This window comes from Gouania willdenowi, chromosome 21, assembly GCF_900634775.1.
Source record: "Gouania willdenowi chromosome 21, fGouWil2.1, whole genome shotgun sequence".
Lineage (NCBI taxonomy): Eukaryota > Metazoa > Chordata > Actinopteri > Blenniiformes > Gobiesocidae > Gouania > Gouania willdenowi.
In genome coordinates this window covers 36410177-36432591 of record NC_041064.1, presented here as the reverse complement: position 1 = coordinate 36432591, position 22415 = coordinate 36410177, and the positions used below count along the sequence as shown (strand labels likewise).

Sequence of the window (22415 nt, the reverse complement as noted above, 5' to 3'; positions counted from 1 at the left end):
TGATTTTAATTGATTTTACTGATGATTTTAAATGATTTTACTGATGATTTTAATTGATTTTTACTGATTTTAAATGTTCTTATTGATTTTAAACAATTGAATGTTTTATCATGTAAAGCACATTGAGTTGCCTTGTGTATAAAATGCGCTATACAAATAAATTTGCCTTGACTTACTATTTTCCTTTTATTTTTAATTGCCAAAAGAATCCCTTGATAAACTATTCAAAACAATGCAATTTAACTAAAAATAAATCTTGAATGAAATAAATAAATAAAGGAATAATACAAATGAAGAAGAAGCCTATTAATTAAAATTCTGATTCTATAGTAAACAATGCAAAACTTCATAATAGTTCTATTTCTTTTTAAAAGTGCAACTGAAAATGTATGTTGTGCCTTAACAATTGGACTTTTAAAACAAACAAAAAAACAGCCTGCACTGTATTTACATCAGATAGTTGTTTGGACCAGCAGAGGGCGCTGGTAACCCAGTGGTCGGTTGGCATGCAGCTAATCTGTGCAGTGAAGAAGAGATGCTATGCTAGCAGACAGAGCTAATAGAAAAACTTGACTTTTACAGATATTCACATAATATTACAGATTTTCTTTCAGTGTTAAAGGGGTAATGAATCATTTATGAACATGTTTAAAAAAAGTACTGTGATTCAATTTTCAGAAAATTGATATCAACCGTGATACCTATGAATCGATTTTTAACTGCCTTACGATTAATCGTTACATCCCTAGTTTATAAGTGCTGAAAAAAAATATTATAAAGTAGAAAAAATGTGCAAAAAATGCATTGAAAGGACCAAAAATAAGGCAAGAAAAAGTGATGAAAATAGGTTAAAATATGTCAAGTTTGGTGTAGTTGCAGAAAAAGGGTACAGAAAAAGCAAAAAAAAAAAATTATTTCTTGAAGGTATCTGGCGACCGCCTCCCAGTGTCTCACGACCCCAAGGTTGAGAACTCCTTCCCTAAAGTAGGCTGTGTAGGGCTTAACCATCTTCTTGTAATTGAATTCTTACTTAAAACCAAGAATATTTTCAACAGCTTTATCTCCCTCCTACGTTTCAAAAAAGGAACAACACCGAGGTATAGGACACACACACACACACACACACACACACACACACACACACACACACACACACACACACACACACACACACACACACACACACACACACACACACACACACACACACACACACACACACACACACACACACACACACACACACACACAGTCAGTGAGCAGCTCCCTGTGTGCACCGCTCCATCCCAGGATGGATGTTTCACATGTTCCATTGTGTGTCAGAGCAGATCTGGACCTCCTCACAGACTGTGACAGACGGTGAGTAGATTTACCATCATCAGTACGACCATCTGTACCAGTACAGACCGTCTGTAACTGTGAGTCTCCCACAGACGGTCCCTGAGCCTGCAGCAGACTGGGCACAGTTTATATAGAGGTGGAAGTCTGGACTGGGATCAGTGGGAGGATGGGACCTGATCTATCTGATCTGATTTGATCTGGTTTGGTTACACTACAGTGAGGATCGGCTAATCGACCTATTACATCTATGGCTAGTCTTGTCTTAAGGAATAAGTTAAGTTAATCATTTTTTCCCCATTCTGTTTGGTAATTGTTTTGTGTATTTCTAGAAATCTAAACAGATAGAATCATAATGATAAAATTGTATATTTAAGAAATGACAAATGGATTCAATAATCTTTCTTCTTCCCACTCCTTTTGGAGCAAAAATATCATTGTAATTATAAGTGTACATGAATCGTATATATTATTTTAAAACACCTTTGATTGTTTTCTCTGTTGGAGTTTCCTTGCAAACAAAGAATTTTTTTTTTTGTTTTTTTTTGTTTTTATTGTATTTCATGTCCCTGTTCGAAACTAATAATAATAATAATAATAATAATAATAATAATAATAATAATAATAATAATAAATCTATGTGATCTATTCTCAGTGGGAGCAGTGGGGGTGACTACAGCATTAAACCATGAATAATGTGATGATATATCAGACGTGAAACAAAGGCTGTGCGGGTGTTTTTGGTCATTTTGTGTGTTTTTGGAAAAATCTTGCTGTCTTTCTGTAAATATTTATCGCTCATTTTGTATTATGTTCTCGTTTTTTGTTCTTTTGTAGTAATTTTATGTTTTTTTGTTTTCCTTTTGTGTCTTTTTCTGTCATTTTGTGTGTTTTAGGCACTTTTAATTTGGGGGCGGCACAAAGTTAGACTAAGGGCCACCAATTCACCATATCTGCTATCCGTCTTTAAACTATAGTTAAAATGTTAAAGGCAAAAAAATAAAAAGTGTTCAGCCATTCATTACCATCACTGCATACACTGCAGCTATAATGACATTTATTTTTGGTTAGTAGTCTAATGTCTATTTTACCTGGTGCTTGGTTTTATTCAGAAGTCTATTTACTAGTGCTAGGACTTAATCTTGGAAATTGTGATTAATTAATTACAAAAAAAAAAGCAGTTATTTGCTTTTTTTCCACTCCAAACAACAGGAAACCTTTCTCATGTCATGAGCTCCTGGTATACCCATTTTACTGATGCACAGCCCACAACACCAGAAACAGGAGAACCAGAGGAGAAGTTGTGGCTGTGCATGGAAACACTGGATGGAAATCTAAAGCCCAGTTGTGTAAATTGTTTCAGTTTCCACTTCTCTGGAATGTTCTGGACTTAGTGTTATTTTAATAAATTTTAATACAAAAACATGTTTTAGAGAGTTTACAAAAAAGAAGAGTTGATTATTTTAAAGTGAGAGTGAGATGTGAAGTTGTGCATATTGTGCTTATTGTGTTGTGTAATTAAGCCAGTCTGGTGACCAGTGTGAAGCTTAGGTATAATGGTGGTGGCTGTGGACAGAGGGAAGGAGTGAGTGGTAATACCTAAAACAGATATTTGGGATCAACGTGTCTAAAGTTAAGCCCAGTACGAGTTTTATCCTAAAGTCCAAGGCATGCCAGTGCATCGTAGACCAATGTGTGTGCAAGAACCGCTACTGCAAACCCAAGCGCTGCCCCGGGCCTGAAGATGAAGATATTGTAATTTGCGCAATATAAATAAAGTTGAATTGAATTGATCGTGCAGCGTAGCCTGAACCAGGACGGTTTGTTTTTGTTTTACACGTGAAAGCTTTGCTTACTGTAGCCCTTATGAAGAATTTCACGTGACAATAGCTGATGGTGTGTTTGCAGCAGAATGTTCCACCTTCTGTCTGATGTGAAGAGGCTTTATAAATGTGCTGTCTGTAGGCCGACTGCTGCTCATTGTCACAGGATGTGCTGCTCTTTGTGTTCCAGCTTAATCAGCATCACAATAGTGGCTGAAAATTTGTAAATGGACACTAATGTGAAGAATAGAGAGAGTTTCTGCATGGAAGCGTTTGGAATCCGTGTACTGGTCATTCTTTGGTTATTCTGTTTTAAAACCAAATCAAAATAACAAATAAACAGTGTGGTTATTTTGTTTTACTGACTAAAAACAAAACAGAAATACAGAAAAATCAAAAACCAGATAAGCAGCATTTTTCTGTTTTAAAATTAAATCTTGTTCTGTTTGTGTGATATTTATTATTTATATATTCATATTTATGGGAAACTATGGACGAGAACTTCATGTTTTCATCTCACCACACATTGGGGACACACAGGGGGGCGGACTTTTACTACTGGACAAAAAAGGAGCAATGCATTGGTCACATTAGTGATGAACTGGTGAACTGAAACGTTATTGACAGCATTTGTGAGTGAGTTCTATAGTATAGCTTATTATGGGGAAGATCTGGGTTGGGACGCACTCATTAATCCATCTAATTGAGCTTTACATGTTCTGAGAAGTAAAAGCACGACTCCAAAAACAAGTAATTTAATACAAAATAAACCATAAAAATATAGTGATATAGGCTATATTGTAATTTTCTATATTGCCAAAATAGAAGACTTGATAAATCTTCAATTTCGATATACAGTATTACCCAGCCCTAATTCCTACTTTATAATACAGCCGCTGCCTAAATGAAAACATAAATGGGTATATGAAGCACATTTGTTTAATATACTTACAGCTCATATACAAGTCAATACATTACATATTTAATGTTAATTTCACATTGCTTTTCTTTAAAGGAGACATATCATGCATTTAAATCCTTCCTTTTTTACATATAAATCATACAGTTGTGGTCTATATAAACGGAACTGCAATGCTTGCGTCTGAATTCCTCATTATTATAGCTCCACCCCTTTTCTACCCCTTTCTGATGTGCTTCTAAGAGCAACTCGTTTTGGTGCTGTCTCTTTAAATGCAAATGAGACACTTCATACCCCGCCCCCTCTCCAGGTTGCAGAGGTTACACTCGGTTCAACTCCACCCTGTTCAGCCATTTTTGTAGTTTGATAGAAGAGATACAATTATGTAGCGGTGCAGAAAATGTTTATTCACACGTTATTTACAAAATGTCAACAACAGAAGACTTGTCCATCCAGCCTTACATGTTGGAGCCAGAGTCGGACCCGGCGGAGCGAGATGAAAATGAAGATGAACCAGCAGAACCCTAACAAGTGAGCTAACACAAGCGCCGAGCTAACGCTAGCACCAAGCTAACGCTAGCACCAAGCTAACGTCACAAAATGCATTTTAATACAGTCTTTTCGGAGACAAAAACGGCAAAATGAAATGACTAATGAAAACTTTAGACTTAAATTAAATCACGTAGGCCATATCATCAAGGATCTAAAACGAGCACACAGCGCTAACATATGAAGACAGTGCAACTGCTAATGCTAACAAAGCAATGACAGGGACGTCTTATCATCCCTTTTTAGCGTTATTTACAGCTTACCGAAGTGCTCTGTTCGTTGTCTCCAAAAATAGAAGGAATTGAACCCTCAATCAGAGAAAGTCTTTCTGTAAATCCTTCTTTATACTGGTGGAGGTTGATGAAGCAGTCATCATTGAAGTGCTTCACGCACACAAAAATGACCTTACCCACAGATGGGGGTACATTTCAATAAAACTTCGCTTTTTGGCTCAGCTCCCTTTTTACAATGACGGACTGGTGCAGACTCCGCATCACTGCAGACGCCGCACCAATCCGCCTGTCGATCTCTCGCTCCATCCTTCCCTCACTCGTGAACAAGACCCCGAGGTACTTGAACTCCTCCACCTGGGGCAGAACCTCATCTCCAACCCGGAGAAGGCACTCCATCTTTTTCCGGTCGAGAACCATGGACTCGGATTTGGAGGTGCTGATTCTCATTCCGGCCACTTCACACTCGGCTACGAACCGATTCAGTGAGATTTGAAGGTCACGGTATGTTGGAGCCAACAGGACCACATCATCTGCAAAAAGCAGTGATGCAATACTGAGGCCCCCAAACCGGACCCCCTCAACGCCCTGACTGCGCCTAGAAATTCTGTCCAAAAAAGTTGTGAACAGAATCGGTGACAGAGGGCAGCCCTGGCGGAGTCCAACCCTCACCGGAAACGATTTCGACTTACTGCCGGTAATGCGGACCAGACTCTGACTCCGGTCATACAGGGAACAAACAGCTCCTATCAGGAGGTTCGATACCCCATACTCCCGGAGGACCCCCCACAGGAATCCCCGAGGGACACAGTCAAATCCCTTTTCCAGGTCCACAAAACACATGTGGACTGGTTGGGCAAATTCTCATGACCCCTCAAGGACCCTGCTGAGGGTGTAGAACTGGTCCACAGTTCCACGGCCAGGACGAAAACCACATTGCTCCTCCTGAATCCGAGGTTCAACTCTCCGGTGGACCCTCCTCTCCAGTACCCCTGAATAGACCTTACCGGGGAGGCTGAGGAGTGTGATCCCTCTATAATTGGAACACACCCTCCGGTCCCCCTTCTTAAAAAGGGGGACCACCACCCCGGTCTGCCAATCCAGAGGCACTGCCCCCGATGTCCACGCGATGTTGCAGAGTCGTGTCAACCATGACAGCCCCACAACATCCAGGGCCTTGAGGAACTCCGGGCGGATCTCATCCACCCCCGGAGCCCTGCCACCGAGGAGCTTTTTAACCACCTCGGCAACCTCAGCCCCAGAGATAGGAGAGCCCACTCTCAGGTCGCTGGGCCCTGCTTCCTGATTGGAAGGCGTGTCGGTGGGATTGAGGAGGTCTTTGAAGTATTCCCCCCACCGATCCACAACGTCTCGAGTCGAGGTCAGCAGCGCACCATACATAGTGTTGACGGTGCACTCCGGAGTCCCACAGGCCAAAAAGGCCCGGTAGGACTCCTTCTTCAGCTTGACGGCATTCCTCACCCCCGGTGTCCACCAACGGGTTCGGGTATTGCCGCCACGACAGGCACCGACTACCTTGCGGCCACAGCACCGATCAGCCGCCTCAGCAACAGAGGCACGGAACATGGCCCACTCGGACTCAATGTCCCCCGCCTCCTCCGAGACATGGTTGAAGTTTTCCCGGAGGTGGGAGTTGAAGCTCCTTCTGACGGGAGACTCTGCCAGGCGTTCCCAGCAGACCCTCACTATACGTTTGGGTCTGCCAGGTCTAACCGGCATCCTCCCCCGCCATCGGAGCCAACTCACCACGAAGTGGTGATCAGTTGACAGCTCCGCCCCTCTCTTTACCCGAGTGTCCAAGACATGCGGCCGCAAGTCCGATGACACGACTACGAAGTCGATCATCGAACTGCGGCCTAGGGTGTCCTGGTGCCAAGTGCACATATGGACACCCTTATGCTTGAACATGGTGTTTGTTATGGACAATCTGTGACGAGCACAGAAGTCCAAAAACAAAACACCACTCGAGTTCCGATCAGGGGGGCCGTTCCTCCCAATCACGCCCCTCCAGGTCTCACTGTCGCTGCCAACGTGCGCGTTGAAGTCCCCCAGCAGAACGAGGGAATCCCCAGAAGGAGCACTCTCCAGTACTCCCTCTAAGGAATCCAAGAAGGGTGGATACTCCGAGCTGCTGTTTGGCCTATAGGCACAAACAACAGTCATGATCCGTCCCCCCACCCGAAGGCGGAGGGAGGCTACCCTCTCGTCTACCGGGGTAAACTCCAACGTACAGGCACTAAGTCGGGGGGCAAGAAGTATAGCCACCCCAGCCCGGTGCTTCTCACCATTGGCGACTCCAGAGTAGAAGAGAGTCCAACCCCTGTCGAGAAGGCTGGTTCCAGAGCCCTTGTTATGTGTCGAGGTGAGACCGACTATATCTAGTCCGAACTTCTCCACCTCGCACACAAGCTCAGGCTCCTTCCCCGCCAGAGAGGTGACATTCCACGTCCCTAACGCTAGCTTCTGTAGCCGGGGATCAGATCGCCAAGGCCCCCGCCCTGGACGACTGCCCGATCCACATTGCACCGGCCTCATATGATCCCTCCTGCGGGTGGTGGGCCTACGGGAGGGCGGGCCCACGTCGTCCTTTCGGGCTCTGCCCGGCCGGGGCCCGTGGGCAAAGCCCCGACCACCACGCGCTCGCATTCGAGCCCCAACCCCGGGACAACAAAAGATCTTGGAGCCATTTGGGAATCATGTGGAGAAGTGCTTTCAGTCCCCAGGATGAGCAAGAAAGAAACAACATTTACAGACGATAACAAAGAGCAGCATGGTGGCTCACCGCCTGGCTCTTTACTTTATGTGTATCTTTTTGTTAGTGTATGTTTTGTTAGAATGGAGTGAAATTATTCTGTAGTTGTTCAAACCTGAGAAGCATCAGAGACAGAGTCAAAGATTTTGCTTTGCTTGAATCAATCATTCAAGCACTAATCTTTAATGCTGAGCAATACAAATTACTGTACGTACAAGATTATTGATTGATCAGTTATTATTAATTATTGAGGGGTCTAATGGGTGTGCTTATCTGATTTATTTGGTATACTATGTATATGATTTTTTTTATGTGTGTATTAAGTTTAGTGTTTAAAGGTCCTATATCGTGCTATTTTTTCATCCATCTCCATTTGTTCTAAGAACCCCAAAAAAATAGTATTTAAGGTTTATTTTCCCAAATTCACCTGTTTTCCAGAGTTTTAGTCTCTGAAAAGTCACTTTCTGAGCATCTCTACACAAACAGACTGATTTGTGATCTACGTATGCATATTAATGAGTGGGCGTGTCTATAGACGGGACACTGACTTCCTCCTCCCCACACGGTGACGTAGAGCCAGAGGATGGCCCACCCTCCTCCCACCCACTCCGTAGCTGAGCTCATACTGCTTTATAAACATGAGACAGAGCGTGGGGGCGGGGCGTTCGCCGGTACATACATAGACTGTAGAAAATACATACAAAGCACAGCGCGAAGGACGCTGAAATGCTCACCTTCGTGGGCGTGTCTGTTTACATGTCAATCACGGCAGAGAGCTTCCTGGAGGCACGGCTTCTCCATCTCAGTGCCGCGTGAAATTCGTCATCAAAGTGGGAACGTGTCATCAAATTGTAGCGAGGTGTTTGTGCTCACCCTATAGTAAGAAAGGAGTAAATCACCTTCTAACTATTGATTGATGGAATCAATGAAAAAAACACTTTGAACATGTGTATGAAGCTAAACATGGCACTTTAAAAGAGTTCATTCTTTTATAGATTTTTGCACTTGGTTTGAAGCTGTCTTTAGTGATGAACTGAGATTGTTATATCTGACGTATGTCATTACTTAAGTAAAGCTTGTTGGTTAGATTAAGACAAAATCATATGTTTTGAAATATTTTATGTAAGGATATATTTTGTATAAGGATAATTAATATAAGGCTATGTAATATAAGGCTGTTTAGTATAAGAATATATAACTATAGTATGTCAATATATATAATATTTCACATTAACAGTTGCTTTATAGTAATTTGGTGCACTTTTGCTGTTTTGTGTGTTTTTAGTATCATTTTGCACGTTTACTTTGAGGCCCGCACAAAATTTGGCTTGTGTGAAATATGTCCGTGTGTGTGTATTATGTCCATATGTGTGAAATATGTCCATATGTGTGTAATATATGTGTGTGTGTGTGTGTAATATGTCCCTATGTGTGTAATGTTTCCGTATGTGTGTAATATGTCCCTATGTGTGAAATATGTCCCTATGTGTGTAATATGTGTGTGTGTGTGTGTGTGTGTGTGTGTGTGTGTGTAATATGTCCCTATGTGTGTAATGTGTCCATATGTGTGTAATGTGTGTGTGTATGTGTGTGTAATATGTCCCTATGTGTAATATCTCTGTGTGTGTGTGTGTGTGTGTGCAATATGTCCCTATGTGTGTAATATGTCCGTGTGTGTGTAATATATGTGTGTGTAATATGTCCCTATGTGTGTAATATATGTGTGTGTGTGTAATATGTCCCTATGTGTGTAATATGTTCGTGTGTGTAATATGTCCATATGTGTGTAATATATGTGTGTGTGTGTGTAATATGTCCCTATGTGTGTAATATGTCCGTGTGTGTAATATGTCCATATGTGTGTAATATATGTGTGTGTGTGTATAATATGTCCCTATGTGTGTAATATGTCCCTATGTGTAATATATCTGTGTGTGTGTGTGTAATATGTCCCTATGTGTGTAATATGTCCCTGTGTGTGTAATGTGTCCATATGTGTGTATGTGTGTGTAATATGTCCCTATGTGTAATATATCTGTGTGTGTGTGTGTAATATGTCCCTATGTGTGTAATGTGTGTGTGTGCGTGTGTAATATGTCCGTGTGTGTGTGTGTGTGTGTAATATGTCCCTATGTGTGTAATATGTTCGTGTGTGTAATATGTCCATATGTGTGTAATATGTGTGTGTGTGTGTGTGTGTGTAATATGTCTATGTGAATGTCCTTGTGTTGATGCCACTCTTTTCATTATATCCATCTGTTCTTTGGCTCTTATTAAATAAAGAGTCTAGGCAGCCATCTTGGATTATGTCGTCTCCAGAGTGTAATCGACAGGACGAGCTGTGCAGAACGACCAGAATTAACTTGAAGTGGAATTAGCATTTACATGATCGAAAAATTAAAATCAGAATAAACCAGCCACTTACTTCAGATTTTTTTCATCTTTTTAAAAGAGGATTACATTTGTATTCTGAATAAAAGGGAATTAAAGCTCTGATGTTAACGTAGCCAATGGCTGAGTTTACATGTTGGAATTGTGTTTGCGAGCAATTTGAATTAGTGGTGCAGCTGTGCTGAAGAAGGCTTGTGTGCTACTAATCGTGTGTGTGTGTGTGTGTGTGTGTGTGATGGATGATGTCTGGAACACAGAGAGCGAAAGCTCTGAAAAATGGGACGACTGCACCCCCCCTCTCATGAGAGCAGATTCTCTCCATTAGGCAGCAGTGATGGAGGGTTAGCCACATCTGTGACTGTGGGTCCTCACAACTCATGATATTAATAATAATCAAAAATAATAATCAACGCCAGGCATTGGAGCAGGAAGAGATGGAAGCACCGTGAGAAAAGAGTTGCGTGTTTTAATACTGAAGCATTCCAAGCATTGTAGCCATACCAGCCTGTCATTGCCCGATCCCGTTAGTTCTCAGAAGCGAAGCAGGTCTGGGCCTGGTTAGTAGTTGGATGGGAGACCACTGAGAATTCCAGGTGCCACAGTGAGGTGACAGTCACCCCAGTGGTATCTGTCATTGTGCCCTTGGGCAAGGCACTTCACCTACATTGCCTAGTATGAATGTAGTGTGTGAGTGAGTGTTGGTGGTGGTCGGAGGGGCCTATGGTTCACCATGGCAGCCTCGCTTCCGTCACTCTGCCCCAGGGCAGCTGTGGCTACAATAGTAGCTTACCACCACTAAGTGTGGAGTGAAAGAATAATGCCTTAATTCTGTGAAGCGTCTTTGAGTGTCTATGATAAAGCACTATATAAAACTGATGCATAATTATTATTATTAACATCAAAGGGAAATAATCCTCTTTCTGATAATTGGTGTGTGTGTGTTGACATAGCTCACATTTTAAACATTTAGCTCACTTTCCTTTAGCTAATTTTCTTTCTTTTGAGACGAATTCATGCAAAACAGCATGTTCTAAGTCTTTGTTAAAAATGCATACAAATGAAAAATAAATCTAAATTTCATAGTCAAATCTCAATGTAAAAGTTAAATGTAAATGTTAAATCTAAATGTTTCATTGATATGTTAAATGTAAATGTTAAATGTAAACGTAAATGTAAATGTAAATGTTAAATTTAAACATAAATGTTAAATTTAAACATAAATGTTAAATTTAAATGTTAAATCTAAATGTTAAATCTAAATGTTAAATCTAAATGTTAAATCTAAATGTTAAATCTAAATAAAAATGTTAATTGTAAATGTTAAATCTAAATGTTAAATTGAAATAAAAATGTTAAATGTAAATGTTAAATCTAAATCTGTGTTAAATCTAAATAAAAATGTTAAATCTAAATTAAAATAAATCTAAATCCATCCATCCACTTACCCGCTTGTTAGTGTTTTAGGGCTGTGGGTGTCTGCTGGTGCCTATCTCCATTGAATGGCACTAAATCTAAATGTTTAATCTAAATCAAATTTTAAATCTAAATCTAAATTGTAAATCTAAATGTTAAATCGGTAACCAAGTGTTAAGTTAATGTTCATAAAATATACAAAGTGGACAGGTCAGTGCATGTCAATGACGAGGCCCCGCCCTCACTCTAAGGTCTTCTTCATCCTCATTGTCTTCATCACTGGTTAAAGTGAGTGTACACACAGCATGCTGCTACTCTCAGTTAAACTGTATGAGGGCAGTTGTCCACACATTCCCTGGGCTGATGAGCAGCCGGTACACCAGTCATTACCGCTCATTAAAGTTCATCAGTTTGGAGCCATCCCACCATGTCTCTGGCTCCTCCCCTCTCCTCACTCACTGAGCCGTATTTTTGGTTAGAAAAGTGTTTCAGCCCAAAAAAAAAAGTTACAATAATGAGATGTGAGTTTGGTCTTCACGTAATCAAATGTCCTTCTGCTGTCTGCAGAGGTGAAAGGAGACAATGGAGGTTGAGGTGTTTGTGCAGCTGCATCAGGACATTGAGGAGCAGGTGTTACCTTTAGCAGAGCCTTGGTATGTAGCGGTGTCTTTAATCTGCTGCTAAATATCTTAATCTGCTGGAGGTTCCTTTGATGTATGGACTCTGTGGAATGCAGACTATGAACCTCGGCTCACGTCAAAGGATGTTGTCAGTGATTCAGGAGGTGGAACCTGATCAGAGGAGACTGATGATTGTTTCAGACCAGAGCTCCACCTGCTGCACATTTATTCAGTGCTTAAAGTTAACACAGCGCTCCTCCTATGATATGGATTTAGAAAAGAATAGAATATCTTTATGAGGAAATTAAGGAAAACCAATAAGTGGAAAGACTAAAGAGTAGGGGTGTTGAAGTTAAGGATGTATCAAAGCAATCTGCAGATGCGTCTGAAGAAGACTGGCAGTTGACAGTCGAAACATGTCAGGAGATCAAAGTGAATTTCCTGAAAAACAGTTTTCTGGTGAAATGAAACCTTAACATTTGAATAAACGCCTCTTTTTGTGTTGCTCTGAGAGCTGGTGACAGAGCTAATGAGTCTGTGCAGGTTTCAGCAGGACATTCAACACTGGCTGTGCCATGAATAAAAGTGCACAAAGGAGCAGAGTGGAGTGCACGTGACAAATGTCCTTCATGTCTTCATTTATTTCTCCAGTGTGAGAGCAGAATGTCTCCTCTGCTGAATAAAGCTTTACCTACAGGGTGATGGACGAGGCCTTCCTGAATCACTGCTCTGTTGTTCACTGTTTGTTCTTCTACAAAAACAAGGACAGCAAACACTCCTGAATAGAACCTCTTTATTTCCTATTATTATTTAAATGTTTTATTTGAAGCTTTTACCAGCGTTCCAACCTGACTGATGTGATGAAGGGCCTCCAGTTCTCCATGATAGGGAAAATACAGAATTCACTTCCTGAAATTGAAATATTGGTCCATTCATCCGTACATTTACTGACCCACTTGCACCTTTTTTTCAGGGTGGCGGGGGTCTGCTGGTGCCTATCTCCAGCTGTCATTGGGCGATGAGCGATGTCCTACAGGCAATTTAGAGAACCCAATCAACCTAACAGTCATGTTTTTGGAATGTGGGAGGAGCACCTGGTGGAAACCAAAAGAAACCCAAACTTCAAGCTGTTACTGAGAAATGTGTGTGAAAGGGGCGGTATTAGGGATGTAACGATTTACTCAACTCCCGATACAATTCGATTCACGATACGATTCTCTCACGATTTATTTCACAAAATGAGACTAGACAACTGAAAAATATTCATTTTTTTCTTCGAAAGATAAAATACTGTACTAGTAACTTTCATTGTCAAATGAATTCCTTGATAACTATGCAAAACTATGCAATTTAATTACAAATAAATCCAGAATTAAATAAATAAATAGTATAAATGAAGAAGTCTATTCATTTCAATTATGTCTCTACAGTAAACTATGCAAAACTGCAAAATAGTTCCTTTTCTTTTTAAAAGTGCAACTAAAAATGTATTTTGTGCCTAGGGGTGGGCGATATGGGAAAAATATCATATCACAATTTTTTCTTTGTGAAATCACGATCACGATGTTATCACTATTTTTTTCATTCAAATCATTTAGACTATTTTAAAGTTATTTACCAATAAAACAAACCAAATCACCTTCTTAAAATCATCGCCCTAAATGAAAAAAAGAATAAAAGATCATTTAAGACAAGGTCATTATTATCATTATTTTTTTTTTTATTGTATGTAAGCAATTTATCAAACTGGTTCCAAGTACAATTAACATCAAACAAAAAGGCTGACAAGTTATTTTAATCACAGTCTTTTTACTTTGTTTAACTAAAGTGGTGTAGCATTAGCATTAGCAACACTTGCTACATAACAAGGCATATATCGGTCTAGTGATTTCTATTTGTTATTGAGGTAACAGACTCATGTTAATAAAATCCTACTTTAAGCAGTGTTTGAACGCCTCATTTCACACAGTTTAGACAATCATATGATTTACAAGATAAAACGTTACTGCTTTGGTTACATTAGGCCTGGGTGATATGGACCATTATTCATTTCTCTATATTTTTCCTCAAAATGGCAATAGGTGATATAAACTCCAATTATATAATTTTTCTTTTTTTCAATAGTTTTAGAAGAAAAACAATAATGGGTCAAAGTCAGTGGAGAAAAATGTCACAAAGACCCTTTTATTAATCACTAGCAGCACAATAACAACATTTTGTATCTGTTACGGCCCAGCCTAGGAGAACTCACATATACGACCTCAGTCGTAACATATCACTTTTTCATTAAGGCTTAAATATGATTAAATTATGTAGTGTTGCTTTTTCAGGGCAGCTCTGAGTTGTTGAAAGTAGTTTTTAAAGTAAATCACATTCAGGACACTGTCTCTTTAAGAATGTGTAAACATCCCCGTTAGCTACAGCAGCAGCAGATCTCTGCTACAGCGCAGCAACAGTTAGTTATAGAAGAGAAACACATGCAGTGTTTTCTCAAACATATTTCAGTGTTTCAACACTCAGAACTGATAGAGTTTAACAGACAGACAGACATCTGCACTGAGCCTCTGACAGACAGTCGCTAACACAGAGGAAGCAGAACAGCTAACTGTGTATGTCCGTGCACTGGGGGGGAGGGGGAGCGGAGTGTATTTCTGCCCTGTTTAAGTGCTTAATAATCTGTAATGTCTGTAACGCTCACATGCTGTGAGTTGGCAGAGGAAAAAACATTGGATGTTCTGTGTATGGACCACAGACATATGACACAGACATGGCACCGCAAGGGTTAAAATGTGAACAACAGACGGTTCTACGATGGGAGGTCGTCGTCCTGTTGAAATCCTTAACGATCTAATATCGTCAGATAGCACACCCTTATTTGTGCCTTAACAATTGGACTTAAAAACAAATCCCATATCAAAGAAATAATATAAATAAACTATGACTTTCATTCTCGCTCTCTTGTTTCTCCCTTCCTTTCTGTAACCTCTCTTATCTTAGATTCACATGTTCTTTCTTTCTCAGTGCTTCCACACTTCTGATTTTAAAACGCGGTGGGTGCATACTGACTTCAAACTCTAAATAGATAGCGCCCTCTGCTGTAAAAAAAAAAAAAAAGTACTGCCGTTTGAATTGTTGTGACGTCATAAGGTCTGAACCCTCCTCCTGACAACTCTGACTCCTCCTACCCTATAAGAATGTGAGCTCCTCCCTCTCAAACTACTTCACAGCTAAAACAAACACTGTGGTTTAATATAGAATGTATATTATACTTTATTGTCATATATGTAAAGCCACATACACTAAATGTGTTCTCTGCATTTAACCCCTCCCTGGGGAGCAGTTGGCAGCCATGTTGTAGCACCCAGGGAGGGGTTAGGGTTAATATAAGGGACTGATCAACATCCCACAGTGATGGACCAGGGAAATTAGAAACAGTGAGTAAGGATGGGCGTTATGGACTAAAAAAATTATCCCGATAATTTCTGGTATTTATCACAATAACGATAAACATCATGATAAATAAAAAACTATAAATAAATAAAACAATTCCCAACTTAAAGTGTAAACAGGTTCCTTACAAAGGAGTGGTTAGCGTTAGCTCTTAGCCCAGTCTGTGTGTCGGTGGGTTAGCGTAGCATAATTAGCTTTAGTTGAGTTTCCAGTTCATAATCGTTGCTACAGGTTCGTCTCTGTCCAGTGTTTGTGAAACTTTGGGTGGATCTGATGAAGGAACTTGGATTGGTTCCCTTTGTTGGATGGTTGTCTGGTTTTAACCAAGTAGTGGTTCATGATGTATCGCAGCTCGGCAGCGTCAGGTAGCTGTGACGAGCACCGCCGTCTGTGTGTGTGAGAGCTGGGGGCGGGAGTGGCGGCGGTGCACACCGTGGAGGCTTCGCTGTGGAGCTGCCGTGAACAGCGTTCTGCTCCAGAGAATAATAAGTTGACAACAAACGTGTCAGCAATTTTGGACTATGGAGCAATGTTTTTCTTGGTATTTTTGGCTAAATTATGGGACAAATGGCCCGTGGCCCTCGCTAATTTCCAACGTGAGCATTTATCGTTTTTATCTTGGGATGACATATTCTTACCGGTGTTTTTGATGATAGATCGTGAACGACGATATAGCGCACATTCTTACCAGTGAACCTACGATATCAAGCCTGCTCCCAGAACCACGAGTCCCTTTATCCACAGATAATATATTTACGTTCAACATATAAATAATCCAGTATATAAATAGTCCAGTATATAAATTATCCGAAGTGAGCGCCCACAATCAGTTCCACTTTTAGTAACCGTTGTATCACCTCATAATCGCCTTTGAGATGATCTGACGTGTTTGTGACCCAATGTGACACAGCGGTTGGACAAAACAAATGATTATCACCTTAAATGCACTATTCCTGTAGTTAGACTTTGTGAGGGTGACAAAAAAGTGACGTAGCAGCTTAATGTCACCCTTTCTCCCTAAGTTGTCAGAGAAAGTTTAATTCTATATCCTTCCGGTCTCACAGAAGTACCGAATAGTCAAAATCTACACAAAACAGGGTTCAATTAGCTTATATTCGTAAAGGAGATTATTGATGGTAACTCTGCATTGAGTGAAAATAAACTTTTAAAGGGAGAACACCGACAAATGCTTTAGTGGGGTTAAAAGGATAATGTGTATTTTAACACTTAAACACATCAAATCTTTATCTAAACATGTCATTTAGTGATTTGAACCAATTTTTGTCCAAACAGAAAAAAAAGAAATCAGTGCAATCTTTTAGAAACTTAGTGGCTCCTACAGTTCTTGTAGTTTTTTATAGTTCTGATGCATCAGATATATATATATATATATATATATAGCATCAAGCCTGACCCAAAAAAAAAAAAAACATCTGAGATCCCTGGTAAAATAATTAAAAAATGAGCGAATCTTCCAACAAAAATGTGAAATCCTTTGTTTGTCCTACCACCCTCCTGGTAAACAGGTGGTCATCAGATCCAGAACGTCCTTTGCAGACCTGTCAGGTAGCAGCGTCCCTTTCCATAGCGTCCAGTCCGTGGGTTGCACAGCTCAATAAATGCAATAAAAAAAACACCCTGCACAAAACCGTGCAGAACTATTACTCAATATGCAAAAACTAAATGTATAATCAACTAACATAAATCATCTGCATCACATTTGCAATTTTCAATAATAGACTTTATATCTATATCAACTGTCGTCTTTTTTCAAATTATCTTATTTATTGACCAATAATCAATAAATTCAAATAAAAACTAAATAACAGTGTATTAAATGACCAACAAAATTAAATAAATGTATATTACACTCATACCGGTGTCACAGTCTGAGTTCACATCGTACTGAGTTCCTCGTAAAATCTCGTGACTGCTACATACTGAGATGTTTATACTGATTTTAAAAAATAAAGTTACATCAAGTTAACTGTTTTTTACTGCAATGTATACTATAATCATGTTTTTTTGGAAAATCAATTATTTATTTTCGTATGGAGTTTTATTATAATCATGTTTTTTTCCAACATGTGCTTTATTTTTATCCAAACAAAATACAAGTAATAATAATAAAAACTGCATTGAATAAATTATAAAACATTAGCTTTGAACCTTACCTTTGAAATTAACTTTTTTATCTCAGCACGGCGGAAGTAGAAAAAAGCTAAGCGGAAGTAGCATTAAATTCATTTTCCGGTAGTGCGCATGCTCATAACCGATCTCAGACCGTGACACCAGCTCACATCACCTGCGTGTGTTAGCTAGACCCACGTGTAGATGCTAGTTCAACTCAGCTAACAGAAGTAGCACGTTATTCACAGCTTATACAAAATCATATTGGTCACAAAATAGCATATCCTGACTGGTTATAGTTTCAAAGCACACATGAAATCACGCTATTTGCTCCCCCATAACAACAGAACTGCTACACGCATAAACATCCAGCAACACTCACCAGGATATTCTTTGAAATACTTACTTTTCCTTGGCTCAAAACATCACAGGACTCCACAACATCACTTTTCAACTTCCAAAAAACACTTAAACTGCTCAAAATTGTTGTTTTCGGAGCCGCTTTTCCTCAGTGATAGAAAGTTCTGTCTCTCTTACGGAGAATGCCGTGTGCCGAGCTGCGGTGCATTCATGGTGCATGGGAAAAAGCAACACTTTACATAACAGTCAAACGTCAATTTCACTATAAAATAAAATAATTGTTCCAACAGTTAAATGACCCTGGGTTACAGTAACAGAGTGTTTGAAGCAGCTGACTGACTCTGCTGCTGCTGCTGCTGCTGTGATAAAAATAACACCCTGGTGCAATGTTTTTCAGACTCACAATCACAATAGCCTATTAAATATCCATGTTTTACTGTCATGTGCAGTTTTTGGTTGAAAACAATAACAAGTGTGTGAATATAGCAAAAGATAATTGCTATGGTGATCAATGATCACAGTCGCAAGAGCGAGGCATGAAGTCAGCGTCTACAGACACGCCCACTCATGAATAAGGACTAAAACTCCATTCTAGGGAAAATAAACCTCAAATACTATGTTGTTGGGGTTCTTAAAACAAATGGAGATGATGGTGAATGATCCAGAATATATCTACATTTCTGCACTAAAAGCTGAAATGCATATCATTAATACCGCTGTTGTTTTTCTCACAGAGTCACACAGTAGCTGTAGCAGCCATGGAGCTGTGGCCTGTTGTAGCTTACCTCCTACTGCACACCATCTTCCTGCACATCATCCAATGTGTGCAAGCCAAAGACTTTTCAGAACAGGATATCGTTCACCTGCACCCTTCCAGTAAGAGCTCCCTTCTATCTAATACAACTGTGTCAAACTCAAGGCCCGGGGGCCAAATCTGGTCCTTCAGAGCATCTGATTCGGCCCGCAGGAGAAAGTGGAAATGACAGAGAAAACATGAATCATTGTGTAAATTACCAAATATTTCAGTTGTAAATTGTTGTTCAAATTGTTCCACAAAATCTCTCCAAAATAAATAAAAAAAATGGTAAAAAAATATAATAATCAAAGGACATTTAAGTATCTGTCACTTATTGCGTAGATATAGTCGATGACTTCCATACTTTATGTGTAATTTATAACTGGAAGTGCAAACTTGGGAACATTAAAAATTATATCCGGAGTTTCTGAGAAATGTCTCGATGTCCCGCCCTAAACAGCTCCACTTCCTCCCCCGGCCTCTGCCAATCTACCAGAAGCCACGCCTCTACTTTTGTGCATGTGCATCGCGGAACATAAAACGGTTGCATTGATATAGGTCTATGGGTTAGGTAAGAGTCAAAATCATATTTACCTGTTTGTGACGCGCGGCCTTGTTTCCGTGCACAGTTCCACATTCACTTTGATTGACAGTCTCAAAAACAGGAAGTGGAAGCCTATTGGCTGGGCGCACTCGGCAATCATTTCCATTTGTATAGGGGTCTATAGGACGAAGGAGGGACTTTTAAACATTAATGTATATGAATGACCACCAGCAGTAGACCATAGTAAAACACTAGTTAGGGATGTTTTCGCATTTCAAAAGAATCATATATAAACATAGATTTCTCAGAAACTCCAAATATCAGCTTTAATATTGAAATTGTTTGTTTTCCCACCTAAACCTGTGGCCAACTTCTGATAGAACTGGTCCATTTTGGCCCCTGAACTAATGCAATGTGTCCGGTCTCACAACAGGACGAGATTTCAGCTGGTTTGTGTCTGTAGCAGCTCCAGCTGAAGTTCTGTTGGAACAGAGACTGTATTTTTGTGATTTGTGTTAAACAGCGACTCCGTTCCCTGGGGGGTTCAAGTGCTTCACATGTGAAGACGCACCAGATAACTTTGAGTGCAATCGATGGGCACCAGATGTTTACTGCTTCCGTGGTGAGATTTCATCAAACCTTTGCTGACACTGATACACATACATACAGTATATACAGCGTGGACCCGTTCTCATTTCACGCGTTCCTAAAGCAGGAGAACCAGAGGAGGAGTCGTTGCTGTGCTTCGTGGACGTTATTTTAGTTTAAATAAAAACGCTGGATGGAAAAGTAAATATAAGTTAGTGCTTTATGAACAAAGCAAGTATAATATTCTTTATTCATATTACACATGATGTTAGCACTCAGTGATTGAAATAATAAACACTATTGAGTTGTTTAAGATCATTTATTGTTTTCATTGATTCAGTCATTTACGAACATACATTATTTGGAAAAAGTAGCTTCTTGTGTCAAATATTGTTAAAACATTAATTTGGATTAATCAAAATTATTTAAATAAAGTCTAATTAATGTGATTACATTTGACTAAATGTTTTAATCGAGTCCTATATATATAATATATATATATATATATATATATAATATACTTCAATACAATTCTTCAAACACACAATATGACTGCAAATATAACTATGCAAAATGAGAAATAATATACAAGGCGATAACAAAAATACGTTAAAAACACAAAACAACAATAAAAACACAAAACTCTTCATTTCCTTTATTAATGCCCAGATTTTATTCTAAATACTGACGGGTAAAAGTTTCCCGTTTGTTTCCATGTCTTCCTCTGAGAGAAAAGCTGTAGCTGGTGTAAAATGATGTTGTGATGATATCTGTCCTCCTTCATCATGTTTTAAACACTTTGATCATCAAAGTTTTGTTTTCAGAAGCCAGATACTGCTTCACACGTCACATGATGAGCAGCGGTGGAGACAGTGTGTCAGTGACCAAACGCTGCGTGGCTGTGGACGACTGTCGTTCCACTGGATGTGTCCAAATGGATCATCAAGGACTCATGGTTAGAGTTTAACCCTCCCTATTTTCACCATTCAATGTTTATCATCAAAAAATAAGTCTTTTGTTTTTGCTTCATATTTCATGACTTTTCCTACTTTCATTCTATTTTATTATTTTCCTTGTGTGTGCATATGTGGTCATAGGTTAGTGCATGTTCACGTGCACTGTAAGTAATGTCAGAGCGACTTTTGTTTTGAAATGTATTTATTTCTGTGTGTGTGTGTGTGTGTGTTCATCCAGGTGTGCACGTCCTGCTGTGAAGGAAACATCTGTAACCTGTCGCTGCCCTGGAACCAAACAGGAGCGGTTCTCCTCACCAGGAGCAGCAGAGGAGGAGGAGGAGGAGGAGGAGCTCTGAGACACACACACACGTTCTCACTCATCATCACCTCTTACATGTTCTCCATCCTCTGAGCTTCACTCTACAGCATGGGTTCGTTCTCAACCTCAGGGTCAGGACGTGAGATACTGGGAGGGTGTCGCCAGATGCCTTCACGAAATTAAGATTTTTTTAACAATTTGAGCCAATTTTTTTATTTTTACTTTTTTTCTGCAACTACACCAAACTTGCCATATTTTGACATATTTTTGCTCCTTTTAATGCATTTTTGCTACATTACTCCCATTTCTGACACTTCTACATCACATTTCAATGACTTTTCTGCCCATTTTTCCACTTTCAAGATATTTCCACCACTTTTCCACCTAATGTCACATATGTTGACCCATTATTGTCACTTTTGACCTATATTCACCATATTTCAGGCTGATTTTTGTCAATTTAACCACATTCACCATTCGTCATGTACTTTGGTAACACTTTACTTGAAGTTTTATACATAAAGGCTGACATTATCTCTCATTAGCATGAATAATCATGAAGGCTGTCGTTGAGTGTTGTTCATTACTCTAATCCCACTAGATCCCTCCACCTATTCCAAAAAATGGCAACATAGTTCCAAAGGTGTCATCATTCAGTGAACAACAGTTAATGACAGCCTTCATGACACCTTATTCATGCTAATGACACATCTGTGTTCAACCACCTTTAGCTACAGTGGGAGACCTTGATCTCTGGAACCTTTATTTTTGGTTGAGAACCACAGAAGGAACAAGGATGGAGTCAAAGCAGACGTTTGGAACAGTTTGAAGACCAACCTGGTCCTGGAAAAACACAGTTACTGTAGTTATTGTGTGTGTGACAGAATAATGTGCTACATGTGCATGTGTTTATATCCATGGGGTCAAATATATATAACTCTAATATATGATTGTGCTTTGTAATGATTTAAGGGCTATTTATGCTAATTTTGCTCCTTTTTACTCTAGAATAGCAGATGTTATGCATGTTTGTTGTTTAGAAATGTACATAAACCCTATTTACATGTATTATTATTTATGATATTAATGGATATTAGTACAGTGCCCGTCAGAGGTATGTATTTATATAGTGGGAGCTTAAGTAGAGGTGTCAATTATGGCCAGATGAGTATGTGTTTGAAGGTTGGATGTTCTCATTGGAACACTGATGACATCC

General features: G+C 39.6%; 1 protein-coding gene and 1 pseudogene across 2 annotated transcripts; both read left to right on the top strand.

Moving 5' to 3' along the window:
- Positions 1-1239: 1239 nt before the first annotated feature.
- Positions 1240-21444, top strand: LOC114455449 (ly6/PLAUR domain-containing protein 6-like). Of its 2 annotated transcripts, none has more exons than XM_028436693.1 (5): positions 1240-1359; positions 18731-18872; positions 19860-19958; positions 20749-20879; positions 21119-21444. In XM_028436693.1, exons 2-5 carry the CDS (start codon positions 18755-18757, stop codon positions 21290-21292), a joined length of 522 nt encoding a protein of 173 aa, XP_028292494.1. In that variant the 5' UTR covers positions 1240-1359; positions 18731-18754; the 3' UTR covers positions 21293-21444. The 2 variants fall into 2 exon arrangements, with proteins under 2 accessions (XP_028292494.1, XP_028292495.1); XM_028436694.1 differs by lacking the exon at positions 1240-1359 and adding an exon at positions 4551-4611.
- LOC114455752 (uncharacterized) lies at positions 10511-10628 on the top strand (annotated as a pseudogene).
- Positions 21445-22415: the final 971 nt, after the last annotated feature.

What these genes read in the sequence shown, in the direction of transcription:
- LOC114455449 (XM_028436693.1), top strand. Translation starts at nt 18,755, where the DNA reads ATGGAGCTGTGGCCTGTTGTAGCTTACCTCCTACTGCACACCATCTTC. An exon ending in CGTTCACCTGCACCCTTCCA is followed by an intron (nt 18,873 to 19,859) that starts GTAAGAGCTCCC and finishes TGTGTTAAACAG; the next exon opens with CGACTCCGTTCCCTGGGGGG. An exon ending in TGGATCATCAAGGACTCATG is followed by an intron (nt 20,880 to 21,118) that starts GTTAGAGTTTAA and finishes GTGTTCATCCAG; the next exon opens with GTGTGCACGTCCTGCTGTGA.